The sequence below is a fragment of the Nomascus leucogenys genome, chromosome X, assembly GCF_006542625.1.
Source record: "Nomascus leucogenys isolate Asia chromosome X, Asia_NLE_v1, whole genome shotgun sequence".
Lineage (NCBI taxonomy): Eukaryota > Metazoa > Chordata > Mammalia > Primates > Hylobatidae > Nomascus > Nomascus leucogenys.
In genome coordinates, this window is record NC_044406.1 from 139186776 (window position 1) to 139205467 (window position 18692).

The following is an 18692-nucleotide window of genomic DNA, read 5'->3' on the forward strand; positions in this document are numbered from 1 at the left end:
ATGGCGTGAAAGGATCCTGGCAAAATGGAAGTGTGAGGCAGGTGGGCGTCTATATCCATTTCACCAGGCTGATGGTTACATAATCGGCAAGCAAGAGCTGTGGAGGGCTTGCTGGATGCCCTCAACACCCAGGAGGAGGGAGGGAGCTAGCAAGCTAAGGCAGGTGGCCCTCCTGGCCCCTTAAGGTCCATCTGCTGGAGGCCCAGAGTCCTTGGAGTACAGTCTACACCTGGAGGGGACCCATTCCTGCCAGTCTGTGGCAGGGATGGCATGCCACCTCTGCCAGGCCAGGACCCCAAGCCCGATCAGCATCAGCGTGGTGCAAGCGCACAGGCGTGAGCTGATCAGTGACGAGGGGCAGGTACACAAGGTGGAGACAAAGACCAAGAGGACGGTTGCCAGCGAGAGGAGCAGACTCATGAACTTGAACAACATCTGCGGGGGACGGCTTTGGAGGTGCTCCGCTGCCTCCAGTTGGGTGACTTGCTGTAGCATCTCCAGCTTGGATATTCGGCTATTGAAGGTCTCCATGATCTCCTGCAGGAGACGAAAATGCACGCACCAGAAGTCAGCACAGAGCTGTGGTCGTTTATTGAGTTCTTAGGGGTGAGCAGAAAGCACTGTGGGGTGGGTATTCGAGGAGGGAAGCGGACAGCCTAGAGCACATTCAGGGCAGAGGGGAGGGCGCAGGCTCTCCAGCAACGGGGAAAGCTTCATCTGACCCGGCTGCACTCCCCCATCCACTGCCTCCCAAAGCTGAGGACCTGGTCAAGACACAGCTACCCAGGGACGGGGGTGGGCGCTATGGGAATGGAAAAGTGAGGAGAGGGAAGCCAGGTCTAAGGAGGGGTCCTGAGAGGGCGCTCCCTACACCTGCAGCCGCAGCAGAAGCAGCTCCACCCCAGATCTCCCGAGTCAGAGGTTCACGGGGGGAGCACTGCAGCACCAGAGTGGCAAAAGCAGCTCAGCCAGATGGTGGGAAGCAGAGCGTGAGTGTAAAGATCAGATGCTGCTAGCTCTGAAACAAACGTGTGTGGCCATTCAACCCTCAGGAGCGGGCAGCTCGAGGACCCGTGTCTTGCTTTGGTTTGGGGGTATCAGAATGGATTCGCTCATCCCTGCAGTCTTCTCACAAGGCTCCCCCAGGAGGTTCTCACCCATATTTCCTTGGCTCTCTCATAGGATAGATAGGCCATTCTCTCTTCGCTGCAGGCCAGATTGTATTGGAGGTTGTAAATCTCATTCAGCTGTCCCTGCAGGCGACCATTCACCTGTTCTTCCATCAGTGCTTGTCTTGGGAGCAAAAGAGAAAGTAAGATTCCTTCAGTGCCTCGCTCAGAGCTCATGCCAACAGCGAGCGGTCCTGACCTAGACTAGATTTGGGTTCAGCTTCTGCCTTCCTCCTCCCTCCCCAGGCTCTAGGGAAAGCCTGTCTCCCACTCCAGGTCTTCCTGGGAACACCCCAAACACAACGCCAGCCACACGCACACCAATATTCATATATATTTTATATGTAGTTACTCCTTTGTAACAGCTTTACAAAAATAGCCACAGACTAGAGGTTGTAGAAATGACAGTGTGAACTATCGCTGTGTGCGCTTCGGTTCCGCAAATCCCCCGGGACCAGTGTTGAGCATGAAGTCCAGCCTGCAGTTTAGCCTGCAGTTACTCTATAGAAACATGGTGACTATAAGGATTGAAAAGTCACAAAAGACCACAGATTCCAGTACAATTCCATTAGTTACGAAATGTCCAGAATAGGCAAATCCATAGAGACAGAAAGCAGATTAGTGGGTGCCAAGGGCTGGGGGTGGGGGATGGGCAGTGGCTGCTAATGAGTACAGGGTTGCTTTGGGGCTGGTGAAAATATGGTAGGACCGGGCACGGTGGCTCACGCCTGTAATCCCAGCACTTTGGGAGGCCAAGGCGGGTGGATCACGAGGTCAGGAGATCGAGACCATCCTGGCTAACACGGTGAAACCCCGTCTCTACTAAAAATACAAAATAAAATTAGCCAGCCGTGGTGGCAGACGCCCGTAGTCCCAGCTACTTGGGAGGCTGAGGCAGGAGAATGGCGTGAACCCGGGAGGGGGAGCTTGCAGTGAGCAGAGTTCACACCACTGCACTCTAGCCGGGGCGACAGAGCGAGACTCCGTCTCAAAAAAAAAAAAAAAAAAGAGAATATTGTCGAATTAGATAGTGGTGATGGCTGAACAACTCTGTGAATATACTAAAAACCTGTGAATTGTACACTTTAAAATCGTGAATTTTATGGGATGTGAATTATATCTCAATAGAGCTGTTATTTAAACAAAAAGAGAAAAGTGAATCATGGCAATAGTTGCACAACTCAGTAAATTTACTAAAAACCATTGAAATGTAGTTAAAATGGTGTATTTTATAATATGTAAATTATATCTCAATAGAGCTGTTAAAAAACCACAAGCAGGCCAGGTGCAGTGGTTCACAGTTGCAATCCCAGCCCTTTGGGAGGCCAAGGCAAGGGGATTGTTTGAGGCCACGAGGAATTCAAGACCAGTCTGGGCAATACAGTGAGACCCTGTCTTTACAAAAAAAAAAAAAATTTAATTATCTAGGTGTGGTGGCATGCGCCTGTAGTCTCAGCTACTCTGGAGGCTGAGGCAGGAGGACCTCTTGAGTCCAGGAGTTCGAGGCTGCAGTGAGCTGCCATCACGGCACTGCACTCCAGCCTGGGCAGCAGACTGGGACCCCATCTCTAAAAGAAAACAATCACTACCTGTTGTGTATATAAGTAGTAAAAGTATAAAACCATGCATGGAAAAGATAAGCACCCAAATGAGAATGGCGAGGCCAGTATAGCGAGGCCAGAATAGCAAGGAAGGGAGATGGTGCTGGAAAGGGGTAATGAGGGCTTCAACGGAATATTTTAAAGTTTTATTTCCTAAAAAAATAAGATTTGAAGTGAATATGGCAAATGTTAAGATTTCAGAAAGCTTGGGGCTGTTAATTATGTTATCCTGTACATTTTCCCTTTGCTTGAAATACTTCATAATTTAAAAACTTCTACAAAGTTCCCCTTTTGGCACCACAAAGAACAGGCCAGAAGGACAGAGGCCAGGGGGCCAGTGAGGGGGCTCTGGCACCACCGCTTACGTAGAAGAGAGAAGGCACCGGAGAGTGATGCAACCCATAGACTGGCAGGGCTGCCGCCCCAGGAGGCCCAGGAGGGTGGCGGCAGGCCTCAGGTGCAGGAGGTCTAAACGGTGGTGCTGACAGAGACGGGGAAAACAGTGACGACTTCTATTCGGTCCCACTCCAAGGACTTGACCAACACCCACACGGAGAAATCCCCTGGGCACTGAATAAGCTGACAGCTCATTTGTTGAAAGCCAATTTGTCAAAAGCTGGTTCCTTGCAGCATTTCAAGGAATATTCCATTTGTCTCTGCCCCAGGTCCCTGTTAAGAAGAGAGTCGGTGGACAACATGGACTAGGCTACTGCTCACAGAGAGGGGGAGTGGGTCGGCAGGATGGTCACCCCGAAAATAGATTCCTCATTACTGTCTTTCCATTTACATGAATGATGTAGCTGCGAGAACATTCAAGATTTTAACTGTCCTCGGGAATATGAAGTCAATCTTCATCAATGTATTGGTAAAGATACATGAAGATATTCTTCAATGCATTCTTGAAGAGCCTATTCAGATGTTAGTAAACAATATTTTCGTAAGGATATTCTCTCAGTCTCCCCTTCTCTCTGGCCCCCATCTCCTGGCCCTCTGGCAGCCGCGCTCCCTACTCTTCCTTGGTCAAGGACCCCTCTCTCTCCACCTCCTACAGTCACAGAGGCAAATGGACAACTCTGGAGAATGCTCTTATGAAGACAAAACAATGACCAGTCAACCCAGACACCCTCAAGACAGACCAAAGGTGTTAAGACCACCCTCTCCAACACAAAGTGTTCTAAACTTTATTTTTTTTTTCAAAATAGTGTTTTGTTTTGTTTTGTTTTGTTTTTGAGACGGATCTCCTTCTGTTTGCCCAGGCTGGAGTGCAGTGGCACGATCTTGGCTTGCCGCAACCTCCGCCTCCCGGGTTCAAGTGATTTTCCTGCCTCGGCCTCCTGAGTAGCTGGGACTACAGGTATGCGCCATCATGCCCGGCTAATTTTTTGTATTTTTACTAGAGACAGGGTTTCACCATGTTGGCCAGGCTGGTCTCCAACTCCTGACCTCAGGTGACCCACCTGCCTCGGCCTCCCAAAGTGCTGGGATTACAGGCGTGAGCCATTGGGCCCAGCCAGAAAGAGTATATTCTTGATCATTTCTGAGAATTTGCTTTTGGCAAATTGAGCTAGAGCCTAATCATGGCCTGCAACTTGGAGGAAACGTCTGAGATGGAGAAACAGCTGTAGGAGGGGTCAATAGCCCGGGTGCAATCGGTACATGTGGCTGAGATGGATGAGCTCGCTCTGAGCAACTGTGCCAAAGCAAGGGGCCCTGGGGAGCTGGGGGAAGAGCCAACAAAACAGAAGCCAAAGTGGGAGGAAGATCGCCAGGATGGCTCACACAGGAATCCAGAGGATGTAGGGTTACAGTGGAAAGGTCGAACATACATGTAACTGGGGCCTTAGAAGGGGAGAAATGAGAGACTAGGGCAGAATCACTATTTGAAAATATAATGGCTGAAAATGTCCAAAATTGACAAAAAACATCAAGCCATAAACCCAAGTGGCAATGCGAAGCCCAAGCGGGATGAATGCAAAGAAAATCACACCAAGGGGAGGGTCAGCGGCACAAAAAAGAAGAGAGAAAGAAAATCACACCAAACATCATCATAGCAAAACCACTAAACAACAAAGAAAAACAAAAGATCTTAAAAGGAGCCTGAGGAAAACAAAACTGTGATCCAAGGAGCAACAAGAAGACTGGCAGCTGCCTTTTCAACAGAAACCATGAAAGTCAGAAGGGAATGATTTGTTCAAAATGCTTATTATTTCCAAAAATTAAGTGCCAACTTAGAATTCTATGTCCAGCAAAAAATATCCTTCAGGGCCGGGCGTGGTGGCTCACGCCTGTAATCCCAGCACTTTGGGAGGCCGAGGCAGGCGGATCACGAGGTCAGGAGTTCAAGACCGGCCTGGCCAACATGGTGAAACCCCGTCTCCACTAAAGATACAAAAATTAGCCGGGCATGGTGGCACATGCCCGTAATCCCAGCTACTCAGGAGGCTGAGGCAGGGGAATCACTTGAACCTGGGAGGCAGAGGTTGCAGTGAGCCAAGATCTCACCATTGCACTCCAAGCTGGGCGACGGGGTGAGACTCCATCTCACAAAAAAAAGAAAAAAAAATCCTTCAGAAATAAAAAGGAATGATGGCATGTGTGAGGCAATAAGGTGACAGTGACTGCATATTTAACATTGTGGACTTGTTTTAAAACATTTTTGGTATGGCATTTAGGCTATGTTAACAAAATGATCCATATTTCAGGTTCACACTGAAATATTTACAGATGAACTGATATAATGTCTGTGCTTTGCTTCAACACAATAAGAATGAGAGGAACCAGTTCAGAGAACAGATCAGACCTTAGGTCAGACCTCCTCAGAGATCCAAAGATGCAGCATGCTCTGACATGGAGGAGAAGTCGGGGGAAAAATGGAAGATCTTGTGCCTTCAAGTTAACACGACCCAAAAGCCTGCAACAAAGGCCTAAGCAGATACCTTGAGGAAAGTCAGCCCGAGACTGGGTCCCTGGGGCTGAGAGGTCGCAGAGCAACACTGAAGCCTCTAGTAACCATAGCCTGTTATCTCCGAGCCTTGTCTGAAAGCGAAACATACCAGGACATTCTTGGGACAGAGGAGCTAGGGTCTGGATGCCCTCAAGGACCTGGTGTCCAGAAGGGAAAGAAAAGCATGGAGACCTGGCATATTCACTTCAGGGCATTTTCAATATGACAAGAGAAGCTATAAGAAAATTTCGCGACTGCCCACTTGCGGATACAGCCAGAAATACAAAGCAAGAGTGAAAGTTTTGCGTACTCGGCACCTGAGCAGCTTCTTTTTTATTCAATTTTTATTGAGGTAAATTTCATGTAACATAAAATGAATTATTTTAAGGTGAACAATTCAGTGGCATTTAGCACATGTGGTGTTGTGCAACCACCGTGGCTATTAATAGTTCCAGCACATTGGCCGGCTGCAGTCACGCCTGTAATCCCAGCTCTTTGGGAGGCCGAGGCGGGCGGATCACGAGGTCAAGAGATCAAGACCGGCCTGGCCAACATGGTGAAACCCCGTCTCTACTAAAAATACAAAAATTAGCTGGGCATGGTGGTGCGCACCTAGTCCCAGCTACTCGGGAGGCTGAGGCAGGAGAATCGCTTGAACCTGGGAGGCAGAGGTTGCAGTGAGCCGAGATCATGTCACTGCACTCCAGCCTGGCAACAGAGCGAGACTCTTGTCTCAAAAAAAAAAAAAAAAATTGTTCCAAGACATTTTCATCACCCCCCTTGAAAAAATACTATTTAGCAGTCACTCCCCATTCCCCATCACCCCAGTCCCTGGCAACCACCAATCCGCTTTCTGACTTGAGTAGCTTCTTATCTCTGAACCTCTACCAGCAATTTCTGAATGAGAGATGGACAAGATCATCAGATATGTGGAGACGGTCCTAGAGAAGCTGCTAGAAAATGACAGACAACCAGAGTAAGGGGTAGTGGGGCACTGTAATGCTTTGGAGAGGAGAGGGCAGCAGGAATGACAAACCCAGGAGGCATTGACTCAGGGAAAGAAGAGGAAGGCAGGGTCAGGTTGAGATCTTGGCCAAATCCCTGAGCTCATCAACCTAGGGTACTCCATTGATGAATCTATCAAGAGTCATTGGCCGGGAGTGGTGGCTCACGCCTGTAATCACAGCACTTTGGGAGGCCAAGGCAGGTGGATCATTTGAGATTAGGAGTTGGAGACCAGCCTGGCCAACATCATGAAACCCCGTCTCTACTAAAAAATACAAAAATTAGCTGGGCGTGGTGGTGCATGCCTGTAATCTCAGCTACTCAGGAGGCTGAGACAGGAGAATCACTTGAATCCGGGACACAGAGGTTGCAGTGAGCTGAGATCGAGCCACTGCACTCCCTCCAGCCTGGGCAACAGAGCAAGACACCATCTCAAAAAAAAAAGCCATCAACAACTTACTTTCTTTCTTTCTTTCTTTCTTTCTTTCTTCTTTCTTTCCTTCTTTCTTTCTTTCTTTCTTTCTTTCTTTCTCTTTCTTTCCTTCTTTCTTCCTTCTCTTTCTCTTTCTTTTTCTTTCTTTCTTTTTTTTTTTTGAGACAAGGTCTCACTCTGTCCTCTATCACCCAGGCTGGAGTACAGTGGCACAATCATACCTCACTGCAACATAAAACTCTCGGGCTCAAGCGATCCTCCTGTCTCAGCCTCCCATGTAGCAGGGACTACAGGCATGTGCCACCAAGTCCAGTTAATACTTTTAAATTTTTTTGCAGAGATATGGTCTCACTTTGTTACCCAAGCTGGTCTCAAACTCCTGGACTCAAGCAATCCTCCTGCCTCGACCCCCCAAAGCACTGGGATTACAGCCATAAGCCACCACATCTGGCCCAATTTTTCTTTACGATCTTTCAAGGACTTAGTTTGCAGATAGGAAGCAGAAAGGAATTGTAAATTCAGTTCCATCAGCATCTACTTGGGGCTTACACACAAGTATTAATTAATTCTCACAACAGTTCCAACAATAGTGGGATCATTATTACCTCCGTGTTACAGTGTGAAAACTGAGGATTGCACACTTGAAGCACCTTGTCCAAGGTAATTCAGTAAATACCTGGCAGAGAGGAGGCTGGGCCAGGCCTAAATCCAGAATCAGCCCTCCTGACCCTGCCCTGATGTTCCCAAGACACAGCAGATAGAGTTCTGACATACATGGAGGAGGGAGGCAGCCCAGAGGGCGAGCTGGGTCCCTTCAGGAAGGGAGGAAAAGAAGCATCCAGACTGATCCACGAAACAGGTACTCACAGAACAGCCATCATGTGCCAACATGTCTTTGGGCAGTCACTTAGACACAGTGGCCGACCTGAATGTGCTGATATTTTGACGAGAACAATACAACACAAATGAATACCTACACAAGGGAGAGCAGTTCAGGCAGTGAGTGCTGCGAGAAAGGAAAAAGTAGGGGAGTGACAAAGACTGGTCCGGAGTATATAAAGAGCTCTGACAACTCAACAATAAAAAGGCAATCCAAGTTGAAAACAAGCCAAAGACTTGTTGGCTGATAAGCACATGAAAAGGGGTTCAGCATCATTAATCATGAGAGACAGGGTCACACCCACTAGTTTCATGGGCTAGGATAGTGGTTCTCAACCAGGAGCGATTTGCCGCCCCGCCCCGCCAAGGGACATTTGGCAATCTCTGGAGAGACACTTCTGGTTGTTACAAATAGGTGGGGCACAGTAGGCTAAAATTGCCCCCCTAGGCTGGGCACGGTGGCTCACATCTGTAACCCCAGCACTTTGTGAGGCTGTGGTGGGCAGCTTGCCTGAGCTCAGGAGTTCGAGACCACCCTGGGCAACAGGGTGACACCCCGTCTCTATTAAAAATACAAAAAATTAGTTGGGTGTGGTGGCACGCGCTTGTAGTCCCAGCTACTTGGGAGGCTGAGGCAGGAGAATTGCTTGAACCCCGGAGGCGGAGGTTGCAGTGAGCCAAGATCATGCCACTGCACTCCAGCCTGGGTGACAGAGCGAGACTCTGTCTTAAAAAAAAAAACAAAAAAAGCCCCCCCGCAAAAGATATCTATGTCATAATCCTTGGAAACTGTGAATGTTACCTTCTATGGACAAAAAAGGGGGCTTTCCAGAAGTGGTGAGTTTAAGGGTATTGAGATGCAAAGATTATCCTAGATTATCCTGGTGGCCCTAAATGCAATCACATGTATGAGAGAGAGGCAAAAGGACATTAGACACGCACAGACGAGAATGTCATGTGAAGACAGAACACAGGTTTGAAGATGCTGCCCTTCAGGACTGGAATGATGTGGCCACAAAATTAAGGAATTTGGCAGCCACCAGAAACTGGAAGAGGCAAAGATCAGTTTGTCCCCTAGAGCCTCCAATGACAGTGTGTCCTCGCCTGATTTCAGCCCAGTGAAACTGATTTCAGCCTTCTAGCCTCCAGGACTGTGAGAGAATCACTTTCTGTTATTTTAAGCCATGAAGTTGGGGGCAATTTGTCACGGCAGCATCAGGTAATTAATTCACGGCACCACTGGCATCAAGTAAGTGGAGACCAGGGATGCTGCTCATCATCCTAGAATGTACAGGACAGCCCCGCACAACAGAGAATCATCTGGGCCAAAATGTCGACAGTGCCAAGGTTGACAGAACATGGGCTAGGGTGATGAAATTTTGGAGTCTAATTTCACCAAGTTGTGGCTGAACTTAAGAGGCTGAAATTTAAAAGACTGATCTTGCCAAACGTTGGCAACTGGAACTCTTATACACTCCTAGCAGGACTGTAAAATGGTATAACCATGTTGGAAAACAGTTCCTCTTTTTTTTTCTTTTCTTTTTTTTTTTTTTTTTTTGAGATGGAGTTTCACTCGTTGCCCAGGCTGGAGTGCAATGGCACGATCTCGGCTCACCGCAACCTCCGCCTCCTGAGTTCAAGCGATTCTCCTGCGTCAGCCTCCCGAGTAGCTGGGATTACAGGCATGTGCCACCACGCCTGGCTAATTTTGTATTTTTAGTAGAGACAGGGTTTACTCCATGTTGGTCAGGCTGGTCTCGAACTCCCGACCTCAGGTGATCCACCTGCCTCAGCCTCCCAAAGTGCTGGGATTACAGGGCTGAGCCACCGCGCCCAGCCTTCCTCTTTCTTAAAAGGCTAAGCATACTGCTATGGTGTACATGTCCCCCCCAAAACTCATGTTGAAATTTAATGGCCATGTGATGGTGTTAAGGGGTGGGACTGGTAAGAGGCGATTAATATTAATATTGTTATCATGAAAGTTTGGCCCCCGCTCGCTCTCTCACGCCCTCTTGCCCTTCTGCCTTCTGCCATAGGATGATGCAGTACAGAGGTCCTCACCAGCTGCCAGCGCCTTGACATTGAACTTCCTTTCTTTATAAACTACCCAGCCTGAGGTACTCTGTTACAGCAACAGAAAGTGGGACTAAGAAACAAAACACTTCTCTGTTATCTAGCAATTCCATATATGAAAGCATATGTTCACAGAAAGACTTGGGTGAGAACGTTCGTAGCAGCTTTATTCAGTTGCCCCAACTGGCAGCGGACCAGGGCATAAGCAACCTGCAGCGTCTCCATGCAATGGAAGCCTGCCAAGCAATACGAAGCCATGAGCTACTCACTCACACAGCTTGGGTAGATCTCAAAACAATTCCACGGAGCAAAAGCAGCCAGACGCAAAGCACCGCGTGCCGTGCGATTCCACTTACATGATGTTCAAGAGGAGACGAAGCTAGAGTGACAGAAACCAGAACAGTGGCCAATTATGGGAGACGGGCATTCACTGGAAGAGGGTGTGAGGTACTTTCTGGGGTGGTGGCAAAGCTCTTTATTGGCATTTATTTGCCCAGGTGTAAACCTTTGTCAAAACTTGTTAAACTGTATGCCTAAACTTCAATGCAATTTCACTGTATAAAATTTACCTCAAAAAGGCCAGGCGCGGTGGCTCACTCCCGTAATCCCAGCATTTTGGGAGGCCGAGGCAGGTGGATCACCTGAGGACAGGAGTTCGAGACCAGCCTGACCAACATGGAGAAACCCCATCTCTACTAAAAATACAAAATTAGCCAGGCGTGGTGGTGCATGCCTCTAATCCCAGCTACTCGGGAGGCTGAGGCAGGAGAATCGCTTGAACTCAGGAGGCAGAGGTTGCAGTGAGCCGAGATCGCGCCATTGCACTCCAGTCTGGGCAACAAGAGCAAAACTCCATCTGAAAAAAAAAAACTTTACTTCAAAAAACCCCGCTTCCAAAAGAATAAAAGAAGAGGCCATTTGAACGTGGTAGCCTGGGAAGTCCCTTTGAGGAGAGGACATCAGAGCAGAGCCTAAAGGACAAGCTGAGCGTGGGAGTTTCCTGTGGCTGCCATCACAAAGCGTTACAAACTTTGAGTGGCTTTCGCAGCAGAGATGGCCTCTCTCCTGGCTGGGGGTCCAGCAGTCCGAGAGGAAGGCGCAGGCGGGGCGGGCTTCTGCCAAGGACCGAGAAGGCGCCTCCGCTCGGGGCCTCTGTCCCAGCTTCTGCCCTGCTGCCCATCTGCGGGCTTCCTTGGCTTCTGCCACGGCAGGTCGGCCTCAGCCTCTGTCTCCACACCGTGCTCTCCCTCTGGGTGTGTCTGTGTCTCCGTCTCCCCTTTCTGTCAGGACACAGGTCACATTGCATTAGGGCCCACCCCTCTGCAGAACGACCTCGTCCAAATCTAACTCATCACATCTGCAAGGACCCTGTTTCCAAATAAGCTGGTTCCTTGTCACCAAGTGGAGCCTTCAGTGAGTTGATGCCAAGGCAGGTCTTGGGAATTAGAAATGGGGTAAGAAGCAATGTCCTCCAGCCAGGTGTAGGGGCTCACACCTGTAACCCCAGCACTTTGGGAGGCCGAGGCGGGTGGATCACTTCAGGTCAGGAGTTCGAGACCCCTGGTCAACAGGCCAAACCCCATCTCTACTGAAAATACAAAAAGTAGCCAGGCATGCTGGCGGGTGCCTGTAATCCCAGCGACTCGGGAGGCTGAGGCAGGAGAATAGCTTGAACCCGGGAGGTGGAGGTTGCAGTGGGCCGAGATCGTGCCACTGCACTCCAGCCTGGCGACAGAGTGAGACTCCATCTCAAAAGAAAAAAAAAGAAAAAGAAAATCGAGCTACTGCATGGTGCAGAGAAAGCATTCGCCAGAAGGCAGTCATTTTTGAAATAAGTATCTGAGACCCGACTTGTGCCCCAGCTCAGCTAGGAGCACATGTGAAGAGACCAGAGCTGGCGAGGTGATTCTGGTCCTGACTCCCACCTTCCCAGCCGACTGCGACCAAAGGACGCCACCTCCCTAACTAGTGCCAGGTATCTAGCGGACTCTTGCCACCCCCATGTTGTCTCCTGCCACCACAGAGTCAGGGCCAGCCGCTGTGGCGCTGCAACCACCTGGCAGGGGCTGCCGAGCTGGAGCCTTTTCGCCAGCAAGGGTCAAGGCAGGTGTGAGACTGCAGGGAGAGGGCTGGCTCGCCCCACTGCAGGGCCCAGTCGCTAAGAGAAGCGTGGACCTGCTCTTCCAACTGGCCCCTCACCCTGGCTCTCCAGGCTCCTGTCCTGGCTCCCTTTCACCCTCCCATAGGTGGCTGCTGGGAGCAGTTCCTCCTCTGCTTCCAGTCCCCAAAGCCAAGGCCTCACCTACACTTCTCCTCCTGAAGGGACTCCAGCAACAGCTGCAGGTCAGTCAGAGACCTCTCCTTTAGGCTGTGATAGGACTCCTGGAGGCTGAGGTGGAACCTCTTGGCTTCTTCCAGCTCTTCCTTTACCTTCTGCAACAGCAGATTTTGTTGCTGGGCCACATCCTCTGTCTCTAAGCGCGTCCCCTGCTGTAAGCTCTGGAAGCGACTCTCCAAGGTGAAGGGTCTGCTGGCATCAGGCAGGTTGACAGGCCCGTCTTCCCCACCTGGCTTGGGGGGCTCTGAAAGCAGGGCCTTCTCGCTGGGTGGCTCGCAATTGGCTGGGTCGCTTTCTGCCATCAGCAGTAAGCCCTTGGGCCTGCAGCCTTCCTCCAGCTCCTGGAGCTGCTGGTGACACTGGCGGAGCCTGTGCTCGATCTGGGCGATGGTGGCAGAGGTGCGCTGGTTCACCTTCTCAAAGGCCTGCCGGATGTGCGGCACCTGGTGGCGGTCTGCTTTGGATACCAGCTTGAGGTAGCTCACAGTGTTGCCATCCCGACTGGCCTTCTCCACTCTCAGCTGCTCTGAGAGGTAGAGGATCCGGTGCCTGACACTATCCTGTAAGTTGTGGGCTAGGCCCCCATCCGAGAGGCTGGAAGGGCCACTGGGGCCGCCTTCGCTGGATGACAGGGACCTGCATGAAGGCACATTGGAGGGGAGGGTTGCGCTGGGGCTCCTGGTGTGTTCCGCCTACATTGGGAAACAAGAAATCACAATACGGTGCTCTGTGGGCCGCAAAGTGTGGGAGAATTGGACACGTTATGACTCCATAAAACACTTCCACATACACATGGATACTTACACACGCAAGATTCGTGCATTCAAGATGGGCCCGACACAGACTGAGGAGGTGATGCTCATCTTCAGGGCCCCTCTCTCCGCCTTTTCAGCGTCTGACTCCTTGCTCCACATGTATGCCTAAGACCCACAGGTGGCCAGACTGCCTTCTACGTCTGCCTGTTTTTGCACTGCACTCCTATTTTCTCTTCCAAAAATTACCAGTTGTGGGTCTCATTTATAAAGAACTATTCTTGTAAAGTATGGCATAAACTTATTTCCGTTAACCCTTACAGCTTGCTGTATTGCTACTCCCAGGGAGACAGGAAGGGTTAGGCAGAGAGATTTGCCTCCTAAGAGGTTCATTCATTCATCCAATCATTCATTCAACACGTATTTTCTGAGTGCCTACCACGTGGTACAGAAGCCAGATACATTCCTTGATCTCATACAGCTGACGGTCTACGGCAGAAAATTCTATCGTAACACAAAAGAATGAGTCTCTCACATGGTGAGGGGGTTAACATTGCCTTTGACAAAGAGCCCAGTTCAAATCCTGGCTCCACCACTCTGAGACCTTGAGCAAGTTAATAAACTGCTCTGAGGCTCAGTTTTCTTACCTGTAAAATAAAGATGGCAAGAGCAGCATAGCTGGAACCCAGCCCACCAGAGCAAGGAGCTAGGAGAGGGAGGTGGGGGCAGCTCAGGTGCAGCCTCTGTTCTGTTTCTACTTTTTTTTTTTTTTTGAGACAGAGTCTCACTCTGTCACCCAGGCTGGAGTGCAGTGGTGCAATCTCGGCTCACTACAACCTTCGCCTCCCGGGTTAAAGCAATTCTCATGCCTCAGCCTCCTCAGTAGCTGGGATCACAGGTGTGCACCACCACACCCAGCTAATTTTTGTATTATTAGTAGAGACAGGGTTTCACCATGTTGACCAGGCTGGTTTCCAACTCCTGACCTCAAGTGATGCTCCCGCCTCGGCCTCCCAAAGAGTGCTGGGATTACAGGGGTGAGCCACCGCATCTGGCCTATACCTCAATTTTTAAAACGCAAAGTGATACCGCTATGTACCCAGTAGATTGGTCAAACTCAGACAGACTGACAACAATAAGAGCTGGCAAGGATATAGAGCAACAGGAACTCTCAATCATTACTGGTGGGAAGAAAATTTGTACTACAACCACCTTAGGAAAGCACTTGACAGTATCACAAAGTTGAAGACATGCATACCAAATGATCCAGCAACTGCATTCATAGGCAATATTCCCAGGAGACAAGTACACTGATGTTCCCGATATCCAACAACTAGCAACAAACCACCTGCCCAGAAAGTGTAAGTAAACTGTAATATATGCAACAATATACTACTGTACAGCAATGAGAATGAACTACAGCCTTGAAAAACATGAATGCATTTCACAAGCATAATGTTGAACAAAAGAAACCAGACAGAAAATCCATACTATATATGGTTCCATTTACATAAATTCCAAGAGCAGGCAAAACTAAACAATATTATATAGGGATGACTACACAGGCAGGAAAGCATAAAGAGCAGCATGGATGTTGGCAACAGAAATCCCAGGATGGTGGTTCCCACTAGGGCGGGAGAAGGGGATTATGATTGGGGTGACTGTGGAGGCTGGGGTGCCTGGCCTGAGTAGTGGTTAAATGTGTGTTCACCTTATCGTTATTTCTTAAAACATACATCAATGTTTTCTGCACCTTTATATACATACGCCAGATTTCACAGTTTTCAAACTATTTAAATGTTCAATATAGGCCAGGTGTAGTGGCTCACGCCTGTAATCCCAGCACTTTGGGAGGCCGAGGCAGGCGGATCACTTGAGGTCAGGAGTTCAAAACCAATCTGGCCAACATGGTGAAACCCCGTCTGTACAAAATAGAAAACAACAACAACAACAACAAATGCCTGGCATGGTGGCTCACACCTGTAATTCCAGCACTTTGGGAGGCCGAGGCGGGTGGATCACCTGAGGTCGGGAGTTCAAGACCAGCCTGACCAACATGGAGAAACCCCATCTCTACTAAAAATACAAAATTAGCCAGGCGTGGTGGTGCATGCCTGTAATGCCAGCTACTCGGGAGGCTGAGGCAGGAGAATCGCTTGAACCCAGAAGGCGGAGGTTGCAGTGAGCCGAGAACGTGCCATTGCACTCTAGCCTGGGCAAGAGCGAAACTTCATCTCAAAAATAAATAAATAAAATAAAATAAAAATACAAAAATTACTCAGGCGTGGTGGCACACACCTGTAATCCCAGCTACTCGGGAGGCTGAGGTGGGAGAATCACCTGAACCCGGGAGGTACAGGTTGCAGTGAACCAAGATTATGCCACTGCACTCCAGCCTGGGTGGCACAGTGAGACCTTGTCTCAAAAATTGAATAAACAAGGCCGGGCTTGGTGGTTCACGCCTGTAATCCCAGCACATTGGGAGGCCAAGGTGGGAGGATCACTTGAGGTCAGAAGTTCGAGACCAGCCTGGGCAACATGATGAAACCCCATCTCTACTAAAAATACAAAAATTAGCCGGGCGTGGTGGCACACGCCTGTAGTCCCAGCTACTCGAGAGGCTGAGGCAGGAGAATCGCTTGAACACAGGAGGCAGAAGTTGCATCGAGCTGAGATCGCGCCACTGCACTCCAGCCTGGGCGGTAGAGTGAGACTTCGTCTCAAAAAAATAATAAATAATAAATAAATAAATGTTCAATTGATGGATTTAATGGCAGATTTGATATGGCTGGAGACACTATCAGTAAATTGCACAGAGGAGCTAAAGAAAGTATCCAGGCCGGGTGCGGTGGCTCACACACCTGTAATCCCAACATTTTGGGAGGCCAAGGTGGGTGGATCACCTGACGTCAGGAGTTTGAGGCCAACCTGACCAACATGGTGAAACCCTGTCTCTACTAAAAAATACAAAAAATTAACTGGGCATGGTGGTGGACACCTGTAATCCCAGCTACTTGGGAGGCTGAGGGAGGAGAATCGCTTGAACCCAGGAGGCAGAGGTGGCAGTGAGCCGAGATCGCGCCACTGCACTCCAACCTGGGCAACAAGAGCAAAACACCATCTCAAAAAAAGAAAGACGAAAGAAAGGAAGGAAGGAAGGAAGGAGGGGAAGAAAAGAAAAGAAAAGAAAAAAAGTATCCAGAATGCAGCACAGAGGCACAAAGAAATAGAAAACTTGAAAAATAGAAGACATGGAAGGTAGCATGAGTAGGTCTAACAAAAATCCAATTGTCACTCCAGAGAGAGAAGACAGAGAATGAAGCAGCAGCAATATATATATATTTTTCTTTTTTTTTAAATGGAAACGGAGTCACACTCTGTCGCCTAGGCTGGGGTGCCGTGGCACAATCTCAGCTCACTGCCAACCTCTGCTGCCCGGGTTCAAGCACTTCTCGTGCCTCAGCCTCCTGAGTAGCTGGGACTACAGGCGCGTGCCATCACGGCTAGCTAATTCTTTTGTATTTTTAGTAGAGATGGGGTTTCATCATGTTGGCAAGACTGTTCTCGAACTCTCAACATCAGGTGATCCACCCACCTCGGCCTCCCAAAGTGCTGGGATTACAGGCATGAGCCACTACGACCGGCCACAGCAGCAACATTTTAAGAGATAACTCCCTAAGAACTTTCCAGAACTGAAGAAAGACACAAATTCACAAATTCAAGAAGCCCAGTAAATCCTAAGCAGGGAAGACAGAAATAAGTCCACACATGAACACAAGATTTTTTTTTTTTTTTTTTTGAAAGTGTTTCGCTCTTGTCGCCCAGGCCGGAGTGCAGTGGCGTGATCTCGGCTCACTGCAACCTCTGCCTCCCGGGTTCAAGCGATTCTCCTGCCTCAGCCTCCCAAGTAGCTGGGATTACAGGCGCCCACCACCATGCCCAGCTAATTTTTGTATTTTTAGTAGAGACAGTGTTTCACCATGTTGGCCAGGCTGGTCTGGAACTCCTGACCTCAAATGATCCACCCACCTCGGCCTCCCAAAGTGCTGGGATTACAAGCATGAGCCACAGCCCCCGGCCGACACAAGATGTTAAAAGCAACCAGAGGAAAAAAAGCTGATTACCTTTAAAACCATGACTTTTAGACTGCAGGCTGCCTTCTCAATAGCATCAATGCAATCCAGAAGATAGTTGACTGATATCTTCGATACACTGAGAGAATAACTGTCAGAGAGGAAAAAATAGGTCACATGCAAAGAATCAGAAGTCAGAATGGCTTCAGACTTCAGCAACAGCATGGGGAACTAGAAGACAATGAAGTGCTGGCTGGGCACGGTGGCTCACACCTGTAATCTCAGCACTCTGGGAAGCCCAGGCAGGCAGATCACTTGAAGTCAAGAGTTTGAGACCAGCCTGGCCAACATGAGGAAACTCTGTCTCTACTAAAAATAAAAAATTAGCCGAGCATGGTGGTGGGCACCTGTAATCCCAGCTACTCAGGAGGCTGAGGCAAGAGAATCGCTTGAACCCAAGAGGTTGCAGTGAGCCGAGATCACTCCCCTGTACTCCAGCCTGGGTAACAGAGCAAGACTCTGTCTCAAAAAAAAAAAAAAAAGACAATGAAGTGCTGCCTTCGAAATTCTGAGGGAAAAGTGATTTCCCAGCCTAAAATTCTACACCCCAACTGTCAACTGTGGGGTTAGACTAAAGACATTTTTAGACATGAAGGAGTTCAGTACACCACTGACAAATGCAAGAATTCAACAACTGTTTAAAAAGCAAGTCTTGCCAGGGCAGTGGTGTGCACCTGTGGTCCCAGCTACTCAGGATGCTGAGGCAGGAGGATTACTTGTGCCCAGCAAGTAGAGGCTGCAGTGACCTGTGACTGTGTTACTGCCCTCCAACCTGGGTGACAGAGTGAGACCTTGTCTCAATTAAAAAAAAGGGGGGGGCGTGGTGGCTCACACCTGTGATCCCACCACTTTGGGAGGCCAAGGCGGGTGGATCCCTTGAGGTCAGGAGTTTGAGACCATCATGGTCAACACTGTGAAACACTGTCTCTACTAAAAATACAAAAATTAGCCGGGCATGGTGGCACACACCTGTAATCCCAGCTACTGGAGAGGCTGAGGCAGGAGAATTATTTGAGCCTGGGAGACGGAGGTTGCAGTGAGCCGACATTGCGCCACTGCACTCCAGCCTGACTGACAGAGTGAGATCGTCTCAAAAAAAAAAAAAAAGTAATCACTAGAAAAGAAGCTACATATGTACAAAACATCCAAATAACAAAGGGGAGAAAAAAATGGGACTTGATTAATCAAAAAAAAAAAAAAAAGAAAGAAAGGGGGAGCAAAAAAATAAAACAAAAACAAGGGCTGGGTGTGCTGGCTCATGCCTGTAATCCCAGCACTTTGGAAGCCCAGGTGGGTGGATCTCTTGAGCCCAGGAGGTCGAGACCAGCCTGGGCAACATGGCGAAACCCCTGTCTCTATTAAAAA

General features: G+C 49.1%; 1 protein-coding gene across 1 annotated transcript; it reads right to left on the minus strand.

Annotated features, from left to right (window-relative positions):
- Positions 1 to 31: 31 nt before the first annotated feature.
- Positions 32 to 17414, minus strand: LOC115833323 (testis-specific protein TEX28). Its single transcript, XM_030807416.1, has 4 exons — positions 17319 to 17414; positions 12407 to 13134; positions 1158 to 1293; positions 32 to 537 (listed from the first exon to the last, which is right to left on the minus strand). Exons 1-4 carry the CDS (start codon positions 17328 to 17330, stop codon positions 181 to 183), a joined length of 1233 nt encoding a protein of 410 aa, XP_030663276.1. The 5' UTR covers positions 17331 to 17414; the 3' UTR covers positions 32 to 180.
- Positions 17415 to 18692: the final 1278 nt, after the last annotated feature.